General features: G+C 45.6%; 2 protein-coding genes and 1 long non-coding RNA gene across 4 annotated transcripts in view; 1 reads left to right on the top strand and 2 right to left on the bottom strand.

The window, feature by feature from the left end:
* Window positions 1-718: 718 nt before the first annotated feature.
* Window positions 719-5,763, bottom strand: LOC142072120 (uncharacterized). 2 transcript variants are annotated; one of them, XM_075128483.1, is made up of 2 exons: window positions 4,432-5,763; window positions 719-1,439 (listed from the first exon to the last, which is right to left on the bottom strand). In XM_075128483.1, the coding sequence occupies exons 1-2, from the start codon at window positions 5,260-5,262 to the stop codon at window positions 1,344-1,346; spliced, it is 927 nt and encodes a 308-aa protein (XP_074984584.1). In that variant the 5' UTR covers window positions 5,263-5,763; the 3' UTR covers window positions 719-1,343. The 2 variants fall into 2 exon arrangements, with proteins under 2 accessions (XP_074984584.1, XP_074984583.1); XM_075128482.1 differs by having other exon boundaries at window positions 4,265-5,763.
* A 2,587-nt stretch (window positions 5,764-8,350) lies between these two features.
* On the bottom strand, window positions 8,351-9,591 carry ACTBL2 (actin beta like 2). Its single transcript, XM_048850696.2, is given in 5 exon segments — window positions 8,351-9,013; window positions 9,015-9,167; window positions 9,169-9,256; window positions 9,259-9,457; window positions 9,460-9,591. Coding segments are annotated over 5 exon segments (1,173 nt in total). The 3' UTR covers window positions 8,351-8,412.
* A 10,321-nt stretch (window positions 9,592-19,912) lies between these two features.
* The window catches only part of LOC142071997 (uncharacterized), a 103,921-nt gene continuing 102,838 nt past the window's right edge, over window positions 19,913-20,995 (top strand). Inside the window, exon 1 of the long non-coding RNA XR_012668280.1 lies at window positions 19,913-19,978. This is a non-coding gene — a long non-coding RNA (uncharacterized LOC142071997). The remainder of the gene's footprint in view (window positions 19,979-20,995) is intronic.

Here is a 20,995-nt window from a genome sequence, read left to right on the forward strand (position 1 = left end):
GAGTCATTTTCCTTCTGTAAAAGTGTCAGAGACTAAATTAGTATTTTTTTTGTCTAGAGTTTAAAAGACCAATTTAACACATTTCCTCCCCTCTTCCATTCTATCCCCCCCTGTGGTGGTTCAGTGATGAGACAGAACACAGCTTTATGCAAGCAAACAGGCTGGTCAGCTGAGATGGGCCGTTTCTGCCCCCCCGCCTTCCACCTTCTCCTTTTATTATATTTCTCCCCCCTAAGCATTACACACTGCTACCACAAAAAGATACACAAAGGAATGTATGACGTTGATTAATATACTTAGTTGCATCTATATCTACTACAATCCTGGTTCTCAGGCCTTGAGCCCAGGCTAAGAAAGCCTCCCACAATTGCTGTCCAAACAATCAAGTTCTCATGGTTCATGTCTAGCCCTTGTCCTTGGATAGAGCAATGTGTGCATTGCTTCTACGAAACAGTCAGGGTGTGCCCCGCCTGCTTCCAGGTGGAATAGCTAAACATTAACCCTTCATCTCCCCGTTTTTTATTTATTGATATTTGGCCATCTCATGGTAGCCGTCAATTTGTTTTGTCATGCTATTTAACTCCCAGACAGACAAGGACATAACCTGGGGAGCTTTCCAGGGCAAAATTTTACAAAATCTTAACAAGGAAAGAATACATTGTACACAGCAGCAGCAAAAAATAAGCCCAATGATTACAAACACAAAATAACCAAAAGCTCAACATCTGCAATATAATCATCTAAAAGGGGTACACTTCTTTTACTACAATTGTCACCAGCAAAAGGCAATATAAATATCATTCTACTAAAACAGCAAAGGGTGCCATCACTTACATTTGCAGGAATATAATTAAAGGTGTGTGAACCGCAAGTAAAAACCCATCCTGATGGTAGGATGATATGGCCATAATTATATAAAACATTAACAGCATGGGAACAATTTAAAAGGGGTTGAGAAATTTTTCGACAGCCTAAGGGCACCTTTATACTAGTACAATTAACTACACGCGCACAGGTAACATTTGCTATTGAAGCCAATCTTTCCCATATGTTATATGTCATTCGGGCTTATAACGGGGGAGGCGCTTCCGAGCCAACCCCTACAGGAAATAGCAGGCACAAAAGGCACACAATCATCACAGAATTAACAGTGAGTTGGGCGAGAATCGCCACAAACAAGGTCTCAGGAGTCTCTGGCTGTTGATCTGCTGCCAGTCTTCGTTGAGCCGCGGCGGCCAATGCTTTTACTGCTCCCCATGTCACGGGCTGGCTTGGGACGCTACGCCTCCTCCGTTTCCGTCCCGTTGTTGTCGACTCGGGGGGCAACGCGGTCTCCTCCAAGGTCAGCTGAACTCCGGTATGGGATTCGACAGTCCCTGGTGCCATGCCATGTTGTTTAAGTGCCGGTCGCACACACCGAGCTGGAACCCACAACGGTCCTGCAGGGAGAGACACAGCAGCATATCCCCGACCCCAAGTGATTAGAGGTACTGGGCCCAGCCCAGTGGATCGGGCAGCTGACAGTAATAGACACGTGGTCTTTCCAGTACCTCAGATTTGTGAAAATGCCGATCCGCAGGGGTCTGCTGATCTGCATTCCGTGTTAAATTATTTAAAGTAAACAAGAGGATATGCATTTGTTGTTAAATGTCTCCTAAGGTTCGGAGACACAGCTCCCCTTGTTTTAATTGTTTATCTAGCAAGATTTTGAGTGTGCGATTGGCACGTTCAACAATGGCTTGGCCCGTGAAATTATAAGGGATTCCGTGTGTAAGACGGACGTCCCAGCGGGCACAAAAGGTGGAGAGGGCTGCAGAGCAGTAGGCTGGGGCATTATCTGTTTTAATTTGGCAGGGGCGACCCATAACAAAAAGGCAGGCCAGCAAATGGTGAATAACTTTGTTAGTGGCTTCCCCACGTTGTGGGGAAGCCTAAAAAAAAACTTAAATAAATATTAACGGAAACATGTAAAAACAAATAGGGGCGGAATTGTGGCACATGAGTAACATCCATCTGCCACAGCTGATTTGCTGCGGTACCTCGGGGGTTAACGGCATAAGTAGGAGCAGCAGCAGCACAGTGGGGGCAGGAACGAACAATGGAACGTGCATGATTAGCAGGAATGTGAAACTGCCGGGCCAAAACAGAGGCAGACTGATGAAAAAAGGCATGGCTTTTAATGGGGTCAGAAAAAAGGGAATTTACCTGACCACGCAACGCGCGACCGGCGCGTGCATTGCCCTCAGTGAGTGGCCCAGGCAGAGGGATATGACTGCAAATATGAGCAACAAAATAAGGGAAATGACAAGTGGCAAAAAGGTGCTGCAAAAACAAAAACAGGCGAAGGAGGTTTGCATCAACCTGAGGGGTAATGAGGGCAAGGGGTAAATGATTAATTACCTAATAAACATAATAGGTATCCACAATTAAATTAAAGGGACAATCAGCAAAAGGTTGAAAGGCCAAAATAACAGCAGCTAATTCTGAGGGCAAAGGGGGATGGTAAAAAAAAAATCAATCTTTTAAATCTAACACACAAAGTTGATCGGTTTGAGGAATTAAATTTGGATTTGGTAAGCCAAATTGCAAGGGGCCCATAGGTTGGATGCGTTTATTTATTTCCCTTAAATCATGTAACAGTCGCCAAGCACCCGATTTTTTCTTAATAACAAACACTGGGGTGTTCCAGGGACTAGTGGAGCTCTCCAGTCGCTGTGCTTGCAAATGCTGCTGCACAAGCGAATGAAGTGCTTTTAGCTTTTTTAGAGGGAGGGGCCACTGATCAATCCATACGGGCTCTAAGGATTGCCATACCAAGGGTAAGGCGGAGGGCACGGTGGGTGAGGGAGGGTTTTGGGCCATCAGATGTTAATATCGAGGGTGGTGTCTAACTTTGTAAGTAAATCACGGCCCCAAATATTGAGGTGGACAGGGAGCACAAAAGGGCGGATAGTAGCAAGGGTATGGCCTCCCGGTTTAGAGACCGTGACCCAAGACAAACTTTGGCGCCCGGGTTTGCTACCCCCGATCCCCCACAATTCTTTAGAAGGAGCCGTAGGCCAACCAACTGGCCACTCCAGATCACGAATCACCGTAACGTCAGCTCCAGTGTCCACCAGCCCTGTAAAAGGAACATCATCTAAGAGAAGTGTTAACTGAGGCTTCGAGGGGCGGACTGACATTGTCAGAGCAACAAGTGGAGAAGACGCGCTGTGAGACGGCGAGTGAGACAACGTCGATCCAAAGCTGCCTCCGCCCCGAGTTCGATCCTCGGCAGCTGGCACCTGATAGGGGACTAAAATCAATTGTGCAATTGACCGTCCACGCGGGAGCGACTGTGGAAGATGAGTCCACACCTGAACCTTAATAATGCCAGTGTAATCAGCATCAATGACCCCTGGAATGACAAAAAAGCCCTGTTTCCCAGCATGTGAGCGAGGGAGAACAAGACCTACAAAGCCGGCAGGGAGAGGTCCCGTCACCTGTGTAGGTATGGCACAGACCTCCCCTGGCAGCCGAAAGTCAGTGTCCTCCTGCATGATCAAATCAAGCCCTGCACTTCCAGCAGTCGCCGCCCTCATAGAGTCTACGGATTCCAAGGCAGAGGAGCGATTGCCTGAGTAGGAAACACCCCCGTTTGGCCCTGGGTTCGGGGGGGACCCGTCGCGCGGTTTCCCGACCCGCTACGACACTGATTAGCCCAGTGATAACCTTTCCCACACTTGGGGCACTTCTTTGAGGGTCGGGCTGGTGCCTTAGATGAGCGACACTCCTGCTGAAAATGACCCTCCTTACCACAGCGGTAACAACGCTTCCCCTCCTTCCCAGTTTTTCTGAGGGCGGCAGCCAGAACTCCAGCCTTGTGGGCTTGTGTGCCAATGTTCTGGCACGCCCGCAGCATGTCTGAGAGCTCTAAAATACCAGAGGCTTGTGCTGCCTGGAGAGCACGGCGGCAATCCTCGTTTGCATTTTCAACTGCCAATTTTAACAGGAGCTCGTGAGCTGCCTCAGTGTTATCCACCTGCCGGAGGATAGCCTCATGCAATCTGTTGGTAAAATCCAAAAAGGACTCTGAGGCACCCTGACGGATACTGACAAAGCTTTTGGTAGGCTTGTCTGAATCCGGGACCTTCTTGAAAGCATGCTGGGCACAGGTGGAAATAATGGGGAAGACGGCCTGAGGGAGTTGAGACTGCATCTGAATAGTAGCAAATGGGCCCTCCCCTGCCAATTGCTCATAAATGATACCGTGCGCTGCATGTACCTGAGCTTGGCGTTCTGCCATCTGCCGATACTCACTAAGCCAAATAACATCATGCGCAGCAGCGTTTTCCAATCCTCAGGGATTAGGGAGTACCCAGTACCTATCCCTTCAACGAGACCACGCACAAAGGTGCTAGTCAGGCCAAACTCACGAATTGCTTTCCTCACCTCTCTAACCACCGAGTATGACAAAGTGGTCCAGGTGCCCACGGGGTTGCCCTGGTCATCATTCTGCCAGGTCACCAGGCAAACGGAGACCAGATCAGCCAGCTCCTCCGCTGTAAGATCTGATCGAGCTTTCGCTGCGTGAACCATTTGTTGCACCAGCGAAAGCTTCTGAGCAGATGCAGATGACCCTCCGGGGGGCCCCACGGGGGGAGGGTGATCACACACCGGCTCCGGTGGGGAAGGCCAGGGAGGCGGTGGTAATAGAGGCACTGGGGGCGAAGCAGGGGGAGGGATGGCTGCAGGAGCGAACGGGGGCGGCGGGATCGGCAGCCCCTCTGTTGGTGCTGGAGAGGGCCTTTCCGAGGCGACACGCTGTGTCGCATCGCCAGGAGGGGGGATGGCTGCAGGAGCAGACGGGGGCGGCGGGATCGGCAGCCCCTCTGTTGGTGCTGGAGAGGGCCTTTCCGAGGCGACACTCTGTGTCGCATCGCCAGGAGGGGGGATGGCTGCAGGAGCAGACGGGCGTGGTGAGATCACCAGCCTCGCGAGGGAGGGCCTGTCGGAGGCGACACGCTGTACCACATCGCGGCAGAGGTGCCAGGCATGTAAAGCCTGCACGGGCGCCCGAGGCTCTTTGTGCAATGTCTGGCCCAATTGCTCCCAGTCTGCTAGCTTAAGGCTTCCGGCTTCAGGATACCATGGGCACTTGGCACACACCTCCTGTAGCAGGAGAGTAAGTGCTCGAGCCGGGCAGTCATGCTGAGCCTTACGCAGCAAATACTGCAGCTCATTGCGGTGTTGCACTTGCAAAGCAGAGAGGGAGCTTCCCATACTTACCACAATGAAAAATACTCACCGGGATCCGCGAAGCGGATGAGTGACGCGTCTGAAACCCTTGCTGGGCGAGGTGAGTGCTGAGGGCCCCATGTTTGGGCGCCAGTTGTGGCGGTTCAGTGATGAGACAGAACACAGCTTTATGCAAGCAAACAGGCTGGTCAGCTGAGATGGGCCGTTTCTGCCCCCCCGCCTTCCACCTTCTCCTTTTATTATATTTCTCCCCCCTAAGCATTACACACTGCTACCACAAAAAGATACACAAAGGAATGTATGACGTTGATTAATATACTTAGTTGCATCTATATCTACTACAATCCTGGTTCTCAGGCCTTGAGCCCAGGCTAAGAAAGCCTCCCACAATTGCTGTCCAAACAATCAAGTTCTCATGGTTCATGTCTAGCCCTTGTCCTTGGATAGAGCAATGTGTGCATTGCTTCTACGAAACAGTCAGGGTGTGCCCCGCCTGCTTCCAGGTGGAATAGCTAAACATTAACCCTTCACCCCCCCCCCTTTTTGAGGGGGAGGGGGAAAGGAAGTTTAAAAACCCTAAATATCTTCAAGAATTTTCATTTAAAAAAAAGCGCCCTTTTTTCAAAGATGATTTTTCTTTTAATTTTTTTTTATTTAAAAGAGTGTTCTAGCCAGCTCTACTGAAGTGAGGTAGCATGTAGTGTTTAGCCATGGTGAAGCAGCCTCAATCACAGAGCCAGGCTAGGTCTATGTTTAATAAGGGGAAGTTTTCACATCAAGCAACTGTTCCAGAATATTGCTTCTACTGAGGTTTTAAAACCTTCAGTGTTTATATCCTCTACTCTTGGTGGAAATAGGTCCCTGCAGTAATGGGAGGAGGGTTGGATGTTAAGGCAGAGTTACATAGAGGCAAAATAGGGGGGAGGCAACGAACAAAAAAACCAACCAACTCAACAGTTCTATTGCAGAAAAATTAAAAGAAAGGCAGATTCTGTTTTTGGTTTCACCAGAAAGCTTTTTTTACAAGAAGTTAGTTTTGAAAAGAGGCCTTTGTTGTCTTTTTTTTTTTTTTTTTTAAAGTGACTCTCCCTAGCAGTTATCAATAACCTACAGGTTGGACAGCTGAAATAAGGTATTTAAACTAAGTTAGTGGAGCAGGACTGGTAGTTTAGAACACTGGTTCTCAAAACCGGTCCGCCTTTTGTTCAGGGAAAGCCCCTGCCGGGCCAGACCACTTTGTTTGGCCAAACCTGCAGACGCGGTAGGTAATCGCCACAGGTTTGCCGCTGCAAACCAATGGGGGCTATGGGAAGGGCAGCCAGCATGTCCCTTGGAGCGGCGAACCGTGGCCAGTGGGAGCCACGATTGGCCGAACCTGCGGATGCGGCAGGTAAACAAACTGGTCCGGCCCGGCAGGGGCTTTCCCTGAACAAGTGGCAGGCCGGCTTTGCAAACCACTGGTTTAGAATACCGACGACAAACATATGCATGGCTTTGTTATTAACATTGCAATACTACAACTGAATCCATGGGGGCTGGAGGGGGGAGAAAGAGGGGAGTCCTCTGGCAGCCCCATAGACTTCAATAGCGCTCCATGCAGGCATAGGTGTCCATCTTGTAGAAATAGTTGCATAACTGGGACTAAATGAACACCCTTCCCTTAACCATATGAGCAATATTAAGGGGGTGGGGGGAAGTTGGAACATGATCTTTCTGCTTGATTTTCTTTCAATACCCATTCATTTGTTTTGCAGTAGAGCAGTCAGAGGGAACAATTTATTCTTCCAATTACACACATGTAATAAGCTATCTCTTGCCTAAATGGTTTCCACTCAGCAGGGGGGAGTCATGCACGCAGCTAGTTTTAGTTTGTGTACTTTTTTTTTTTTTTTTTACATTGAAGTGACATTAGTAAGTCATGGCAGAAACCCTCCTGTCTCACCTACCAGCACTCTGTTGCCATAACTGTTTGGTTTAAGTGTGATGGCAAGTCATAGTGGACATCAGCCCAGCTTTCTCTTTGCAAAGGAGAGAAGGATCTGTACCTACAAAAGGTGTAGATTGTTTTAGACTCTATGAAGTAGCAAGGAGAATTAGTTTAGGGATCTGATATTTAATATTTGGAAGAAATTCAGAAATGAATGGGTATCAATTAAGGTTTTTGCCTACAGTAGAAGAGCTAGGGCAAATTCTTGTGTGTCCTAAAGAAGAGCAGCAGGCTAGGGATGCTACCCACCATTCCAGCAATAATGGAACGGAAATTTCAGGTCCAAGATTTTGCTTATTCTTTAAACAGTTTCTATGCAGAAGAATGGGCTAGTTCTCAAGTAGGTCAAACCCTTATAACTGTCTGGTGTCCTTTAAAATGTACTAAGCCATTTCAAACTCTGCTCTTTTAAAGCATAGAATTAAACTTTAGTGCAGTAAGCAGGCATTATATGCTAGTTAAGTGATTTAATAGCGTCCAGCTGCATTTGCTTTATGGGAGGACTTGCAAAACTCCACTCAAAGATTGAGAAGTCCTTCCATTATATAGCTGCTTGTGTTCTGTAAGAAAGCACTAGTCTTTCTAGTCGGAAAGAAGTGTTCTTGACCATATTAGAGATTAGCCTTTTTATTATTATGCATATTTGAGAATCAGTTTACAGGTTTTTTTTTTGTATAATGGTGTTTAGGAACTAGAAATTTTTGCTACAGTAGATAGTCTCACTGCTAAGGGAATGATTTGTTCTAGTTGTCAAAACTAACATCAGTGTTCTAAACTATAGCTTAGAAGTATAAAAAACAGCAAACCCATGTTTAGCAACTCCAAATATGCAACATTAACCCATTATCTTGCCACTTAGGCATTTAGCTATAAAACCCAGATGTTTTAGGACACAAAAAAGTGCTTGTTTACAGAGGTTATCAGCCTGTAAGAGACTATTCAGTACTGAATTGTTATTCTGACCCTCACAGGTTAGCTTTGATCCATGACTGGAGGACTTTGAACTGCAAAGAAGATAGTAGTAGAATTCACCCAAGTTTCACAAAAGAAGAGCTCTACCAGATAACCTTTTCCTATCAGTTAGTCACTGCTCTAAAAATTAATAGCAAACAAACTGTTGTCTTTGATAAAGAAATAAAGGAAATGAGTTTGTAGCACTGGATACTAGCCCTTCTAAGAGGAGAGCCTTAAAGAGGAGAATTAATATAGCTCAGTATGGTGGATACATTTTTCTCATGCAGTTGTCTGCTGGGAAGTCCCTTTAAAAACCATTTGCAGTGAACAGCGGATGGCCCAGATTCATCATACTCCAGTTTGCTGATCCACATTTGTTGGAAAGTGGAGAGAGAAGCCAAGATGGAGCCACCAGTCCAGACAGAGTATTTACACTCAGGTGGGGCGATGATTTTGATTTTCATAGTACTTGGTGCCAGGGAAGCAATCTCTTTCTGCATCCGGGCAGTAATGCCCCCGGACAGCACCATATTGGCATACAGGTCCTTGCAGATGTCCACATCACATTTCACGATAGAGTTGAAGTTAGTCTCATGGATGCTGCAGGATTCCATGCCCAGGAAGCCTGGCAGGCAAAGGGCCTCAGGGCAGCAGAGCCTCTCATTGCCTAAGGTGATCACCTGCCCATCAGGTTGTTCATAGCTCTTCTCTAGAGAAGAGGAGACGGCGGATGTGGCCATTTCCTGCTCAAAATCCAAGGCAACATAGCATAGCTTCTCCTTGAAATCACGCACAATCTCCCTCTCAGCTGTGGTGGTGAAGCTATAGCCTCTCGGTCAGGATTTTCATGAGATCGGCCAGGGTCTGACTGACTGCCAGGTCTAGCTGGAGACTAGCATAGGGCAGGGCATAGCCCTCATAGATGGGGACCGTGTGGGTAACCCCATCACCAGAGTCTATCACAATGCCTGTGGTGTGGCCAGAGGCCTAGCACAGCCTGGATAGCCATATACGTAGCTGGTGTGTTGAAGGTCTCAAACGTGATCTGAGTCATCTTCTCCCTGTTAGCCTTAGGGGAGCCTCACTAAGCAATAATGGGTGCTCCTCCGGGGCCACCCGCAGCTCATTGTAGAAAGTGTGGTGCCAAATCGTCTCCATGTCATCCCAGTTAGTAACAATGCCATGTTCAATACGGTACTTCAGCATCAGGATACCACACTTACTTTGGGCTTCATCCCCAACATAGCTGTCCTTCTGGCCCATCCCCATCATCACACCCTATGACCCTGGAACCTAGGGCACCCCACAATGGAGGGGAACACAGCATGGGGGGCATCATCCCCAGCAAACACAGCCTTGCACCTACCAGAGCCATTGTCCACAACTAGAGCAGCAATCTCTTCATCAGCCATGGCAATTAACAGAGAGAGGGAGCAGATTAGTGACTACTAGGAAGATGTTTTCATATTCATTGCTGCTGGAGAAGTAATAAGAGAGGAATGAGCCTCAGTCATATTTAAAGGCAGCTGGGTCTCAGCATGAGCCTGCCCACCAACCTCCCCCACATCTCCCAATAGGAGGATCTTTTGGTAAAACACCATCCCATTGGTTCACTGTTGTGTAGGCTGCAGCTCGTGCTCCTATTCAGACAGCTTCTCCCCTATCAGCAGTAGCCACTAGAATATTATTGGCCTCAGCTAAATAATTGAGCCTCTTCCTCTGAATTGCAATCACTTGCTCTTCTCTCTGCACAAAAGGGTTTAGGAAGTAAGGACACCCATCTACCCTGTTAGAGGAAGGTAAGTGATATGTATCCACAGTAGCTAGGGAGAGTAGGTATTTACAGACACTAACTGAATGCTTGGCATTAGCATAGTACTTAGTAATTACATGCCTTAGGTTAACCATAAGGAACCTAATGGGAGCTAGATTCTGTTCCCATTAAAGTCAACGTGGAGGCTGAATCCTTAACACCACAGTGGATCCTTCTCTTACTTTACAGCTTAAAGCTTTGCAGGGCTGTTAAAGCATTAAGGGAGGTAGGTAGATTTGTTCTCCCTGGGGAGCTAAAGGCTGGGGGGATGCTTTTGGTCCTGAAAATGTTTCTACCTTGTCCGCAAACACTGATTGTGTGGAAAAGGGGGAGGAGGAAGAGGAACTTTTTTATACAATAGACTTGGGCAAATAAAGACCTGTAAGAGGAGATGTAATGGGTTCAGGCTATAGCTTATAGCTGCCGTAAAGAAAGCTGTCTTCTTAATAACTGAAGCCTTTGGATTAGAACATGTTAGAACATGTTGTTTCAGCTTTTGAATAGGGACAATTTATATTTTCTAAAAAGCTGTGTTTTAAATGCCCAACAGCTGTTCAGGATGCTAATTTCTTAGAGACATCTTTTGGGGCTGGCTTCTTTTCTGACTTAAGAACGGGCTTTGTGCAGGCATTGACTGGTAGCTTTCGAGGCCTCTTTCTTTCTTTTTAAGTGTGTTCATGAGAGGTAGAGGAACACTTAAGCTACAATTTGCCTTTGAAATATATATTTGCCAGACCTTTCAGACTGGCAGAGAGAATGTAGACAGTAGGTACCCTGACATATAAAGAAAATGTTGTGCCTTCTGTAAATTCAGAACGCCACAAAACACAAGTCCCTTTAATTAGGAGCTCCACCCTATAGAGAATTCCACACAGTTAGCCCACACTTAATACTATCATTTGCCAAAGTATGGCTTTAAGGAAGAAGTTTTGAAATGCAGATCGTTGGGATTTTATATACAGAATGTGCTAAGAAGAACAGGATGAGTATAAGGTATAGTTTTCATATTTAAATCCCTTCAATGAACTATTGACCTACATCCTCAAATTCCACAGCAGTAAGTGGGCTGGAACTTAAGTGGTTAATGTTTGCTTTATTGCTGGCCCAGCAAAAACAAAGGTCTTTGAATGTCAGTGGGTAAGTGAACTCTGCTGGAAGAAAATGCATTTAAAAAGGGGCAATACGGATCTGACTATTAGAACATTGACAGGTGCGAGAGAAATACCTACTGACAGGATAAGGAAGAGAACCCACTTTGGCTGGATGTACTGGCAGCACTTGCTACCTGATTGCTGCTGGAGTGAGAACCTTTTTCATGGTGAACCCCCTCTCTAAGCCTCTTTAGGGGGGCAAAGTGCTCTTCTGTGTGTGTGTGTGTGTGTGTGCATATATATAGCTCTAGGTCTAGCAGCTCTGATTCTGTGTTTCACCTTCTGCAGTCTGTTACCCCTGAACCAGTGTGAGTGGCTGATTCTGACTAGACCCACTAGCACAGATTTCAACAGCTATGCATGGTGCAAGGCAATAGGAAAAGTTGTTTTCTGTTCTCTTGTGTAGAACACTAATGCTGCAATAGTGTCATGTACTTACTAGAGGCAGGGCTGAGACAGCCCCTATTATTAAGCTTGCCTGACACTTCCTATTGTAAGACTCTGTTTTCAGTTACTTATAACTTTGCCAGACTTTAATCATTTGGTCTGAAATTTTACATACCAGGTGTTGGCCTTGGGCTGCATTTTTTTTTCTTTGGGTGGGGATTTTAGCCACAGTGGGATAGTTGCTTCAAAGATCAAGGTTAAAGAAAATGTTGTTTTGCTCAGGTTAAAACAGTCTGGAAACCTCTGAGCAGGTTTAGTTGCCCCCAGGCTTCGGAGCAAGGACTCAGAATTTGGCAAGGGGCTTTTTGCCCTCCCTCTGAAAATCTGCCCACATTTGGCCAAATTATTAGTAAATGAAAAATCAGTTTGCACATGCTCAGTAAAGACTTTGATTTTTAGCTGCTAAAAATCTCTGAAGATTCTGTCTGCATTGAGCATTCTCGCACTCCATAGGGTTCTGAGGAAAAAATATCATGTTATTAAAGACGGTATCATAATGTGTATGCCCAAGTGGTCTGAATTAAGGTTACATAGGCAATCTAAATTCTGGCATTTCCTATTTCTTGTGTGCTTGACTTGGCAACCATAAACAAAATTTTTGGTCTGTAATTGTTTTTGCAGCAGTGCCTAGAGGCCACAGTCAAGATTAGGGCCCTAGTGTTTGTGAATGAGAGTCTTTGTCCCAAAGAGCTTTACATCTAAATAGAGAGACGGGCAAAGAGACAGAGAGACTAAGTGACTTGCCCAAGCTCATACAGTAGATAAATGATAAGAGCTGGAATAGATGTCAGGATGTCTGAGGCCTAGTCCAGTGCTCTGTCTATTGGGCCTTGCTTCCCTATACTATAATATATTGCATTATACTATATATGTTAAAATTAGGAAGATTGGCCAATTTTGTAATATTTAAAATGTCTTGTTAGCACATTCTCTTAATAGATGCAATATTGTAACAAGATGGCCTGCCCTTTAAGGAACTGGGGCCAGCCAGCCTGTTCACTAGTCAGATGCAGCCAAGACGGGAACGCATGTTTGGGGTTAGTAGACCCACCTAGGGAGAATTAAAAGCCTGATAGATGATTGGGCAGGGTACTGAAAAGGATGCTCCAAGTCCAGTCAGTGAGAGACTACTGCTGAAGAGTGAGTTGTAGAAGAGAGATGCTATGCAGGCTGCTATGGGTGGTGGTTTCTCTCTAAGGCTCTCAGAGACTAGCATCAATGATTTTGTTTTGAGGACTTTAAGTTTGGGAGCTGTGAACCAAGGTCCTGAGGTGAGGGTCTTATGAACTGTGGTTACAATTGCTTCTTCCCTTAAATAAAGTCTCTGGGAATATGATATTTTGTTAGCTTGTTTTTGGCATCTCCTTGCCTTTAAAGTTGACTTATGGACATACTATTTGAGAGAAATTAAATTGGGCCTCACGCAGTGCCACCCCAGGCTGCAAAGGGGCATGCCAGAACAGTACACACCTTTTTTAGAAATATATTTTTGAAAAATAGAAATATATTTTTGAAAAATAAAAATATAGTTTATGCATCCCGTGTAGACACATGGTCCTAATGTAGACCTTCAAATGCTACACCTTACAGGAGGTGAAAGAAACTCCCCCACAGAAAAGATTGATGTCATCCCCTATTTCTAAATTTTTAAGCTGTGCTGGCTGTTGGAAAAACAGCTTGGCCAAAAAGCTTGAATCATTCCTTTCCCTCCCCTTAAGGCTTTGCTAACCACAAGCCAATCAAGGTGGAATAGTTTAACTTGCTCTCCTCCAGAGCAGCAGACTCCTGAAAACACCCTAATTTCATTTGCATAATCCCCCTCCCCACCACCAAGTAACTACCAACAGATGCATAAAGAAAAGGAGTACTTGTGGCACCTTGGAGACTAACCAATTTATTTGAGCATAAGTTTATGCTCAAATAAATTGGTTAATTAGTCTCTAAGGTGCCACAAGTACTCCTTTTCTTTTTGCAAATACAGACTAACATGGCTGTTAGTTACTCTGATACCAACAGATGATACCTTGCTGAGCAATCCATTCCCATTTCATTACAGTGCAGGAGAATTCATTGGTATCAATCCAGTCATAGATTTTTTTTTTTTTATGTGCACTCTGAGCTGCTTTTATTTGCTTAGTGGGTATATATGAAATAGGAAATGCAGCGTAACTGTTCAGTTAACATTCAAAATAGCATAGTTACGTGAGAGAATTTACACACTCACTGGAGTAAACTAGAAATAAAGTGCCTAATCGGGCTCAGTAAAATAGGACTTAAAAAGCTCTCCGGAGTTTTTAGTAAACAGAAACATGTAATAATGCTGGATAGAATCCCTGCTTCTCAAAGTAATCATTCTGGCTAGGCGGTGGGTTAGGGCTAGATAGTAGGTTACCCACTGCACTGATTTCCAGAAAAGGGAGGACAGAGTTCAAATGTGACTTAAGACACCAATTGAGAAGGAGTTGGATAATCTCAGTGCAGTCTTGGTGAGTGTTTATACCACATTATAATTAAATTAGGGCACTGCATGGACTAGAGTCATCTAGCCACCTCCTGCATAGAACTCGGTCCTGTGTTCTTTGCCATCTCTCCCATACACCTATTATGGGACAAATGTAAACAGGACAATGTCAATAGTATCAGTAATAATGCTTAGCATTTACATAGAACGTTTTCAGTGTTAACGAATGCTCACAGTGCCTCCAAGAATAACATTAGGATTATAGGGACCATTACTTCACATCATCTAACTTTTTGATTAGGACCCCATAGCTGGGGCTCGATAGATTAAGAGCTAGATGGTTGTTGAGAGCAGTGATGTGGCCCACACAATGTAGAGGGGGTTGATTCAACATTTGAACATTGGTGAACTTTCAGAATCTGGCTTATGGTGTTCATACTTCAGGCTCTTCTTCACCAGTGGCTTCTTCTGATACCAAGTGCTGTGTGATACACTCACCGGGAAAGTTTGACTAAAATAGCTTAGAAACTATTATATTCACGCAAGAGCCATGACATTTATGTCAAGGCAGTTTATGAGATGGGGAGTAGTCTTGGACACAAGTCAGTTTGGCAGTGACTTGCTGGGTGAGAGCTATGATCCTCTCCACTCCCTCACTAACAGTGGAATTTACCCACGTGTAGAGGGCCAGAATGAGCCTTAAGCACCATATGAGTCCTAGAAGCCCTCTGTGGCCCCGATCCTGCAGGCTGCCCCAGGGGTAGGAATCCTGTGCCCATGTGAAGCCCTACTGAAATCAGTGTATTACAGGAGGCTGGGTAGGATTTACCTGCTCTACTCCATTTGCTATTTTGTATCTCTCTATCATGCTCTCTCTCTAATTTGTCTCTTGTCTAAATTAAATAGTCCCAACCTTTGTGCTCACTCTGTGTCCTTTTACACACTTCTAAAAAGTTTTGTTCCTCTGGCTCTGAGCCCCAGTCTCAGTAGAGTTACTCCTGTTTGATTCCGTTGTATGTGACAGCAAATTATGGCTGTAAGCATGAGGCATTTTAGGTCAGAAAAAGGTGGGGGTTATGCATTTTATAGCACATTAGAAAGGGGCATAATCTGGAGTCACAGCTCTTTCATACATTGTGTGTAAAATATATATGGACAACATTTTCAACATCTGCACCAGTGGTGTTTAATCTGTGATCCACATGCAGCTCTCTTGCACTCCAGCAATTTGATCAGCATTTCACATTTTCACTCACACTGCCTGCTCTTAGGCAGAGGGCTGATCAGAAGAGTAATCTCTAATGATTCAGTGTAGTGCAAACCCACAGATCTACTGTAATTCCCTTATATCCCTGCAAGCTGGGGTGGCAGGTTTGTAGAAATTTTGGTGGTGCCCAGAACCTGCCTCCCCCCAGCCCCACAACTCCATGCCCCACCTGCCCAAGGCTCTGGGAGGGAGTTTGGGTGGGGTGAGGAGGTCTGGGGTGCAGGCCCTGGGCTGGGGCAGGGGACTGGGGAGCAGACTCTGGGCGGGGGGAGTTTAGGTGCAGAAGAGGTGAGAGGTTGGGCTCTGGGAGGGAGTTTGTGTGGGGGAGGGGGTCTGGGGTGCAGGCTCTGGGATGGAGTTTGGTTGCTGGGTGCAGGCTCCAGGCTGGGGCAGCGGGTGGGGGTGCAGGAGGGGGTGAGGGGTGCAGGCTCTGGGATGGAGTTTGGGTGTAGGCTCTGGGCTGGGGCAAGGGGTGGGGGTGAGGGGTGCAGGCTCTGAGAGGGAGATGGGGGCAGGAGAGGATGTGTGGGAAGGGGCTGGGGGTGCAGCAGTTGTGTTGTGTTGCAACTAGGCAAATTTATGTTGATGCAAATTTGCACTATAATGTCAGAACATCACTCTGACTTTGTTTGTATACAGTTCCTCGAACGGACCATGTGACTGTACAGCTCCCAAAGGCTGACTAATGCAAATATAAACACTAAGAGATGTAGCGTATGTGTAACACGTGGAATGTTAAAGAATAATTTATCTGTAACACAAGCCGTTGTTTTCAGCCCCAGTAAAAGTAGAGGTCATAGTCCATGTGATTGCTAGTATCCACCAGATGGCACAAGCACTCCCCCTTTGGTAGTAGCTGGTAGGAAAAAAGCCAGTACAGTGAGTACATGATCAAAAGTTACTGTCTAGTACTTGTACACAGACTTGCTATGTCTGGTTTACAATATTTTTTTATGTGACTGGTTTAATACCTTTAGTTTCTTCTGTGTCATTCATAATTCCTGCACTGATGGCACCTTGCATCTGAAGGCCTTTACAGATGCACATTAATTCATTTTCCTAACAGTGGTAGAAAGAACTAGGTAAGTCACTTTAAGTGTGAGTGAACTGAGGCATAGAGGCCACAGAAGATCAATGGCCGAGTAGGGAATGCAGGTCAGAACTCCTCTCCCCTAAACTAACCACTACCTGGCACTAAGGGATTCATAAAAATGAACATAAAATTATTACAAGACATAAGAACATCTATCTGGTAGCCTGGCCAAACTGCTCAGAACTGTACTGGTGGTGGGAAATGTAGATGGCTTTATGCCACCAGTGTGTTTTCCCCAGCTGTTCTCCCAGATGCAACTTAGAGCAGCCTTTTGTTGCTGATTAATTCAAATACATCCATACTCCCCTCCCCTGCCCCCACTTTGTTACCAGCTTTGCCCATTACTTTGGGGTATGCTCATCTATTAGGGTTACTCTGTAATTCTATCAATGTATTGCTTGTCACTTGTGTCCTCATACCAAGCTCTACTTCTCCCTGCTGCAAATTCCCTCCCAATGGAGCTATCCTGCAGAACCTCGGTTCCCCAGGGCTGGTTTCTTCCAGCCCCAGAATCAGACAAACACACACAAGTTAACAGAGTATGTCTGAGAGGACCAGGTTAAACCGCACTCCCAAGCTGACCCCTTATTTGTCCCTGGACTCAGCAGGCTGGGTCAAGCAGCGTTTCCAAGTTGTCACCCTCATATGCCCTGGGCACCACACCACTGCCTGAGCAGGCTGAGTCGAGTAGCGCTTTCAATCTGCCACCCTCTCATGTCCCAGGTTTCATGTCCCTATCCCCACTTTCTTGTTACACTTGTTCTAGTCGTAACCTACTTGTTGAGCAAACACCACAGGATTTTTGGGTGCTGCAGGGATCTTTAGCTTAGGTACGAGGAGTGTTGCTGCAAAGCAAATGAGGAAGCCAAAAAACACCCATGTGGGGGGGAGGGGGAAAGAGAGGCAACCAGCTTAATCATGAATGTTATTTATTGCCAGGTAATACCTATATGGGAGCCAAATAAACAAAACTGTTATAATATTAAATCTAACTTAAATTTGATTATAAAAAGTTAGGTTTAGAAAACTATACCTATCACACAAGTCAGGGTCAGAAGTCTATACCTGGAGAGAGAGCTGGGTTCTCACCACTCCGTGAAGCTTGAATCGATCGGGGTTCCCAGGTGGTGGTGGTAGCTGAGGGTTCAGAGTGCTGGAGACAGGCAGAGCCCCAGCACGATCAGTCAGGAGAAAATGAAGTCCCAGTGGAACTGATGCAGATTTTAGATCCGGGCATGAGAACACTTACTTGAGCATGGGTAGGGGTTTTTGTAGGGAAAGAACAATGGTACAAGGGAGAACACTAGATTTGTTTATGTGTAAATTGATGACTCAAGGAAGTATACCAAAGTTGTTTTGTTCAGGCTAGACAATAGGAACTGATCATTCCTGGTTATGGGTGGTGGTCCTTGGAGGGAGCTCACAATTAGGGAGCTTCACTATTTTGGATACCAATAAAGGATTTATTACTAGAATTGGTTTAATAACTACTGAGCTGGGTGTGTACAGGGGTGGGTTCATTAACATCTGGAGAAGAGATCCCCCATGATGCAGTGCTTCCCTGCTTTTCTGGTTCCGGAATTCCATGCGGTTCTTGCCTAGAATCTCTGTTCTCCATTCTGTATGCTCATAGAGATGCCTCCCTGTCCCATCTTCAATGCAAATGAGGCTAGCGGAGTTTCCTTAATCCTGTCACCCTTATCCCAGGGGTTTAGGTGTGTCTCCCATTGTCTTTTTCATTGCTTTTTGTAAGACTTTCTTCTGATCAGTTTTGGCTCAAGCAGAGGCTGGGGCGGGTTGGAAGGTCTTTCGTGAGTCAGATAGGCTGGGTACTGCGCCCTGATTCCCTAAGAACACAGAGCTGACAGGTAACACCTTCATATCCCCGTTTAGGTATCTCCTTGCAATGAGCAAAAATAAATATATAAAACATACTAGCACGACCTTCTGCACATAGCTGGTCTCTGGCTTTAGAAAGAAATGCTTTTTTAAAAAAAAAATCACAAAACGCAGACAAGCTTTTTTTATACATATATTACAGTAATACTGCTAGATATTCTTACTCATAATATTTGAGTCAATAAGCACCTATCTAAAGATTTTAATCTTCAAAGTGCTGTCCAGACATTAACTAATGAATCTTCAACACATCCCTATGAGATAGATAAGTTTAATTATCTCCATTTTACAGATGGTAAACAGGCACAGAGTGGTTAAGTGATTTGCTCAAGGCATCACAGCAAGTTTGCATCCTAATAAATGTTTCCCAAACTGGCAGGTAACCTGTGCTCTTCTGTGCTGTGAAAGAGTCAGTGTCTTCTATTTTCCAGTGACTTGTAGGTGAGCCAGACTAATGCTGGCCATGCAGAATAGTGAACTCCCTTTAGCAACCTTGGTAAGTATCATCTCTATGAAGAAAAAGTTAATGTATGTTTGTGTCAGTTCTCTTGTTTTTGATGACTGCCTTTATTTGGTTGGAAGTAGAGTAGAAATTCTCTGACTAGGAAACCAAACCCTGTGAAGTGCTGGTGGTCTTCTGTGGAGTGGTTTGTGTGGGCCACAAAATGCAGTTCTGTGTGCTTTCTCTCTGTGTAGATTTCACATTCTGAAGGAAGGGTTGTCTTTGCAGGTCCAAATCCTGGATCCAAAAGAGCAAATCCCGTGTGTGTGGCAGAAGGTGGAGGGGAAAACAGTCTTTTCCCATCTTCAGGTCATTCTGTAGCCATAACTGCAGACTCAGGACCATTGGCCACTATCTTTGAAAACTTATGGTGATTGGGGGAGGTCCTGGATGACTGGAAAAAGGCTAATATAGTGACCATCTTTAAAAAAGGGAAGGAGGAGGATCTGGGGAACTACAAGCCAGTCAGCCTCACCTCAGTCCCTGGAAAAATCATGGTGCAGGTCCTCAAGGAATCAATTCTGAAGCACTTAGAGAAGAGGAAAGCAATCAGGAACAGTTCATGCCTGACTCACCTAATTGCCTTCTATGATGAGATAAGTGGCTCTGTGGATGAGGGGAAAGCAGTGGACGTGTTATTCCTTGACTTTAGCAAAGCTTTTGATACGGTCTCCCACAGTATTCTTGCCAGCAAGTTAAAGAAGTATGGGCTGGATGAATGGACTATAAAGTGGATAGAAAGCTGGCTAGATCATCAGGCTCAACGAGTAGTGATCAATGGCTCCATGTCTAGTTGGCAGCCGGTATTAAGCCCTGTTGACCGAAACAGGAGAAAGAATTGACAACGGCCAGGAGTCTTGGTCTCAGGTTCGCCTCTCTTCCCATATCTATCACCGGGGGTTTATGTTCCCAGATATGACTTAGACAGGATAAAGGTACAACAAATCTTATTCATGGGGTGGCAAGGATTCCCCAAGTAACAAGATAAGACAAATAAAATAAGGCAGGCTGTATCAATAGGGATTTGTATACAGGAATTAAAATGACAACGACTCTACCATCTCTAGCAGCTTGGTCTGATGATGTTTTCTCTTCTTCAAGATGGATGCAGCATGGCAGGGCAGCTGGATCCCTCAGATGGAAATAGGACCTCAGGGCAGGAACAGGTGAGCGTCTTCTTAGGTAAAACGAGAGTATTCAGGTAATTGAATCCCTCCCCCTCTCTTCACCTGTGTCGTCGTGCGTGGAGCAAGTGATCACTATAAGAAAATGAAATAGGTGCATGTAGGTGAGTATATCCCCTGGTGGGGTGAATGGCCTACCCTCAGTCACGTACTTTGTCTCAAACAGACAGCAACAAGACTCTGCCACTCAGGTGGGCAGCCCCAATCTAATCTGAGCACTGCCTTATATAGACATTGGGTTGGTAGGCAGATTAGTTGATTGACAGTAACTACCTTTTCCCGCCTAAACATAAAAAGGCGCCAAACTCGGAGTGAGGAGGGGACAAGAAGGGTTTACAAAATGGATGTCTAGTTGTCCTTTAGCGGATCCAAGATGGCCTTAGGATTTTTACCTCTACACCCCAAGGGTTGGTCCTGGGGCAGATTTTGTTTAATATTTTCATTAATGATCTGGAGGATGGCATGGATTGCACCCTCAGCAAGTTTGCAGATGCCACTAAACTGGGAAGAGTGGTAGGTACACTGGAGGGTAGGATACAGAGGGACCTAGACTAATTAGAGGATTGGGCCAAAAGAAATCTGGTGAGGTTCAACAAGGACAAGTGCAGAGTCCTGCACTTAGGACAGAAGAATCCCATGCACTGCTACAGATTAGGGACCAAGTGGCTAGGCAACAGTTCTGCAGAAAAGGACCTAGGGGTTACAGTGAATGAGAAGCTGGATATAAGTCAACAGTGTGCCCTTGTTGCCAAAAAGGCTAACAGCGTTTTGGGCTGTATAAGTAGGAGCATTGCCAGCAGATCGAGGGACGTGATCGTTCCCCTCTATTTGGCATTGGTGAGGCCTCATCTGGAGTACTGTGTCCAGTTTTGGGCCCCACATGACAAGAAGGATGTGGAAAAATTGGAAAGTGTCCAGAGGAGGGCAACAAAAATGATTAGGGGGCTGGAGCACATGACTTATGAGGAGAGGCTGAGGGAACTGGGATTATTTATTCTG

This window comes from Caretta caretta, chromosome 5 (assembly GCF_965140235.1).
Source record: "Caretta caretta isolate rCarCar2 chromosome 5, rCarCar1.hap1, whole genome shotgun sequence".
Lineage (NCBI taxonomy): Eukaryota > Metazoa > Chordata > Testudines > Cheloniidae > Caretta > Caretta caretta.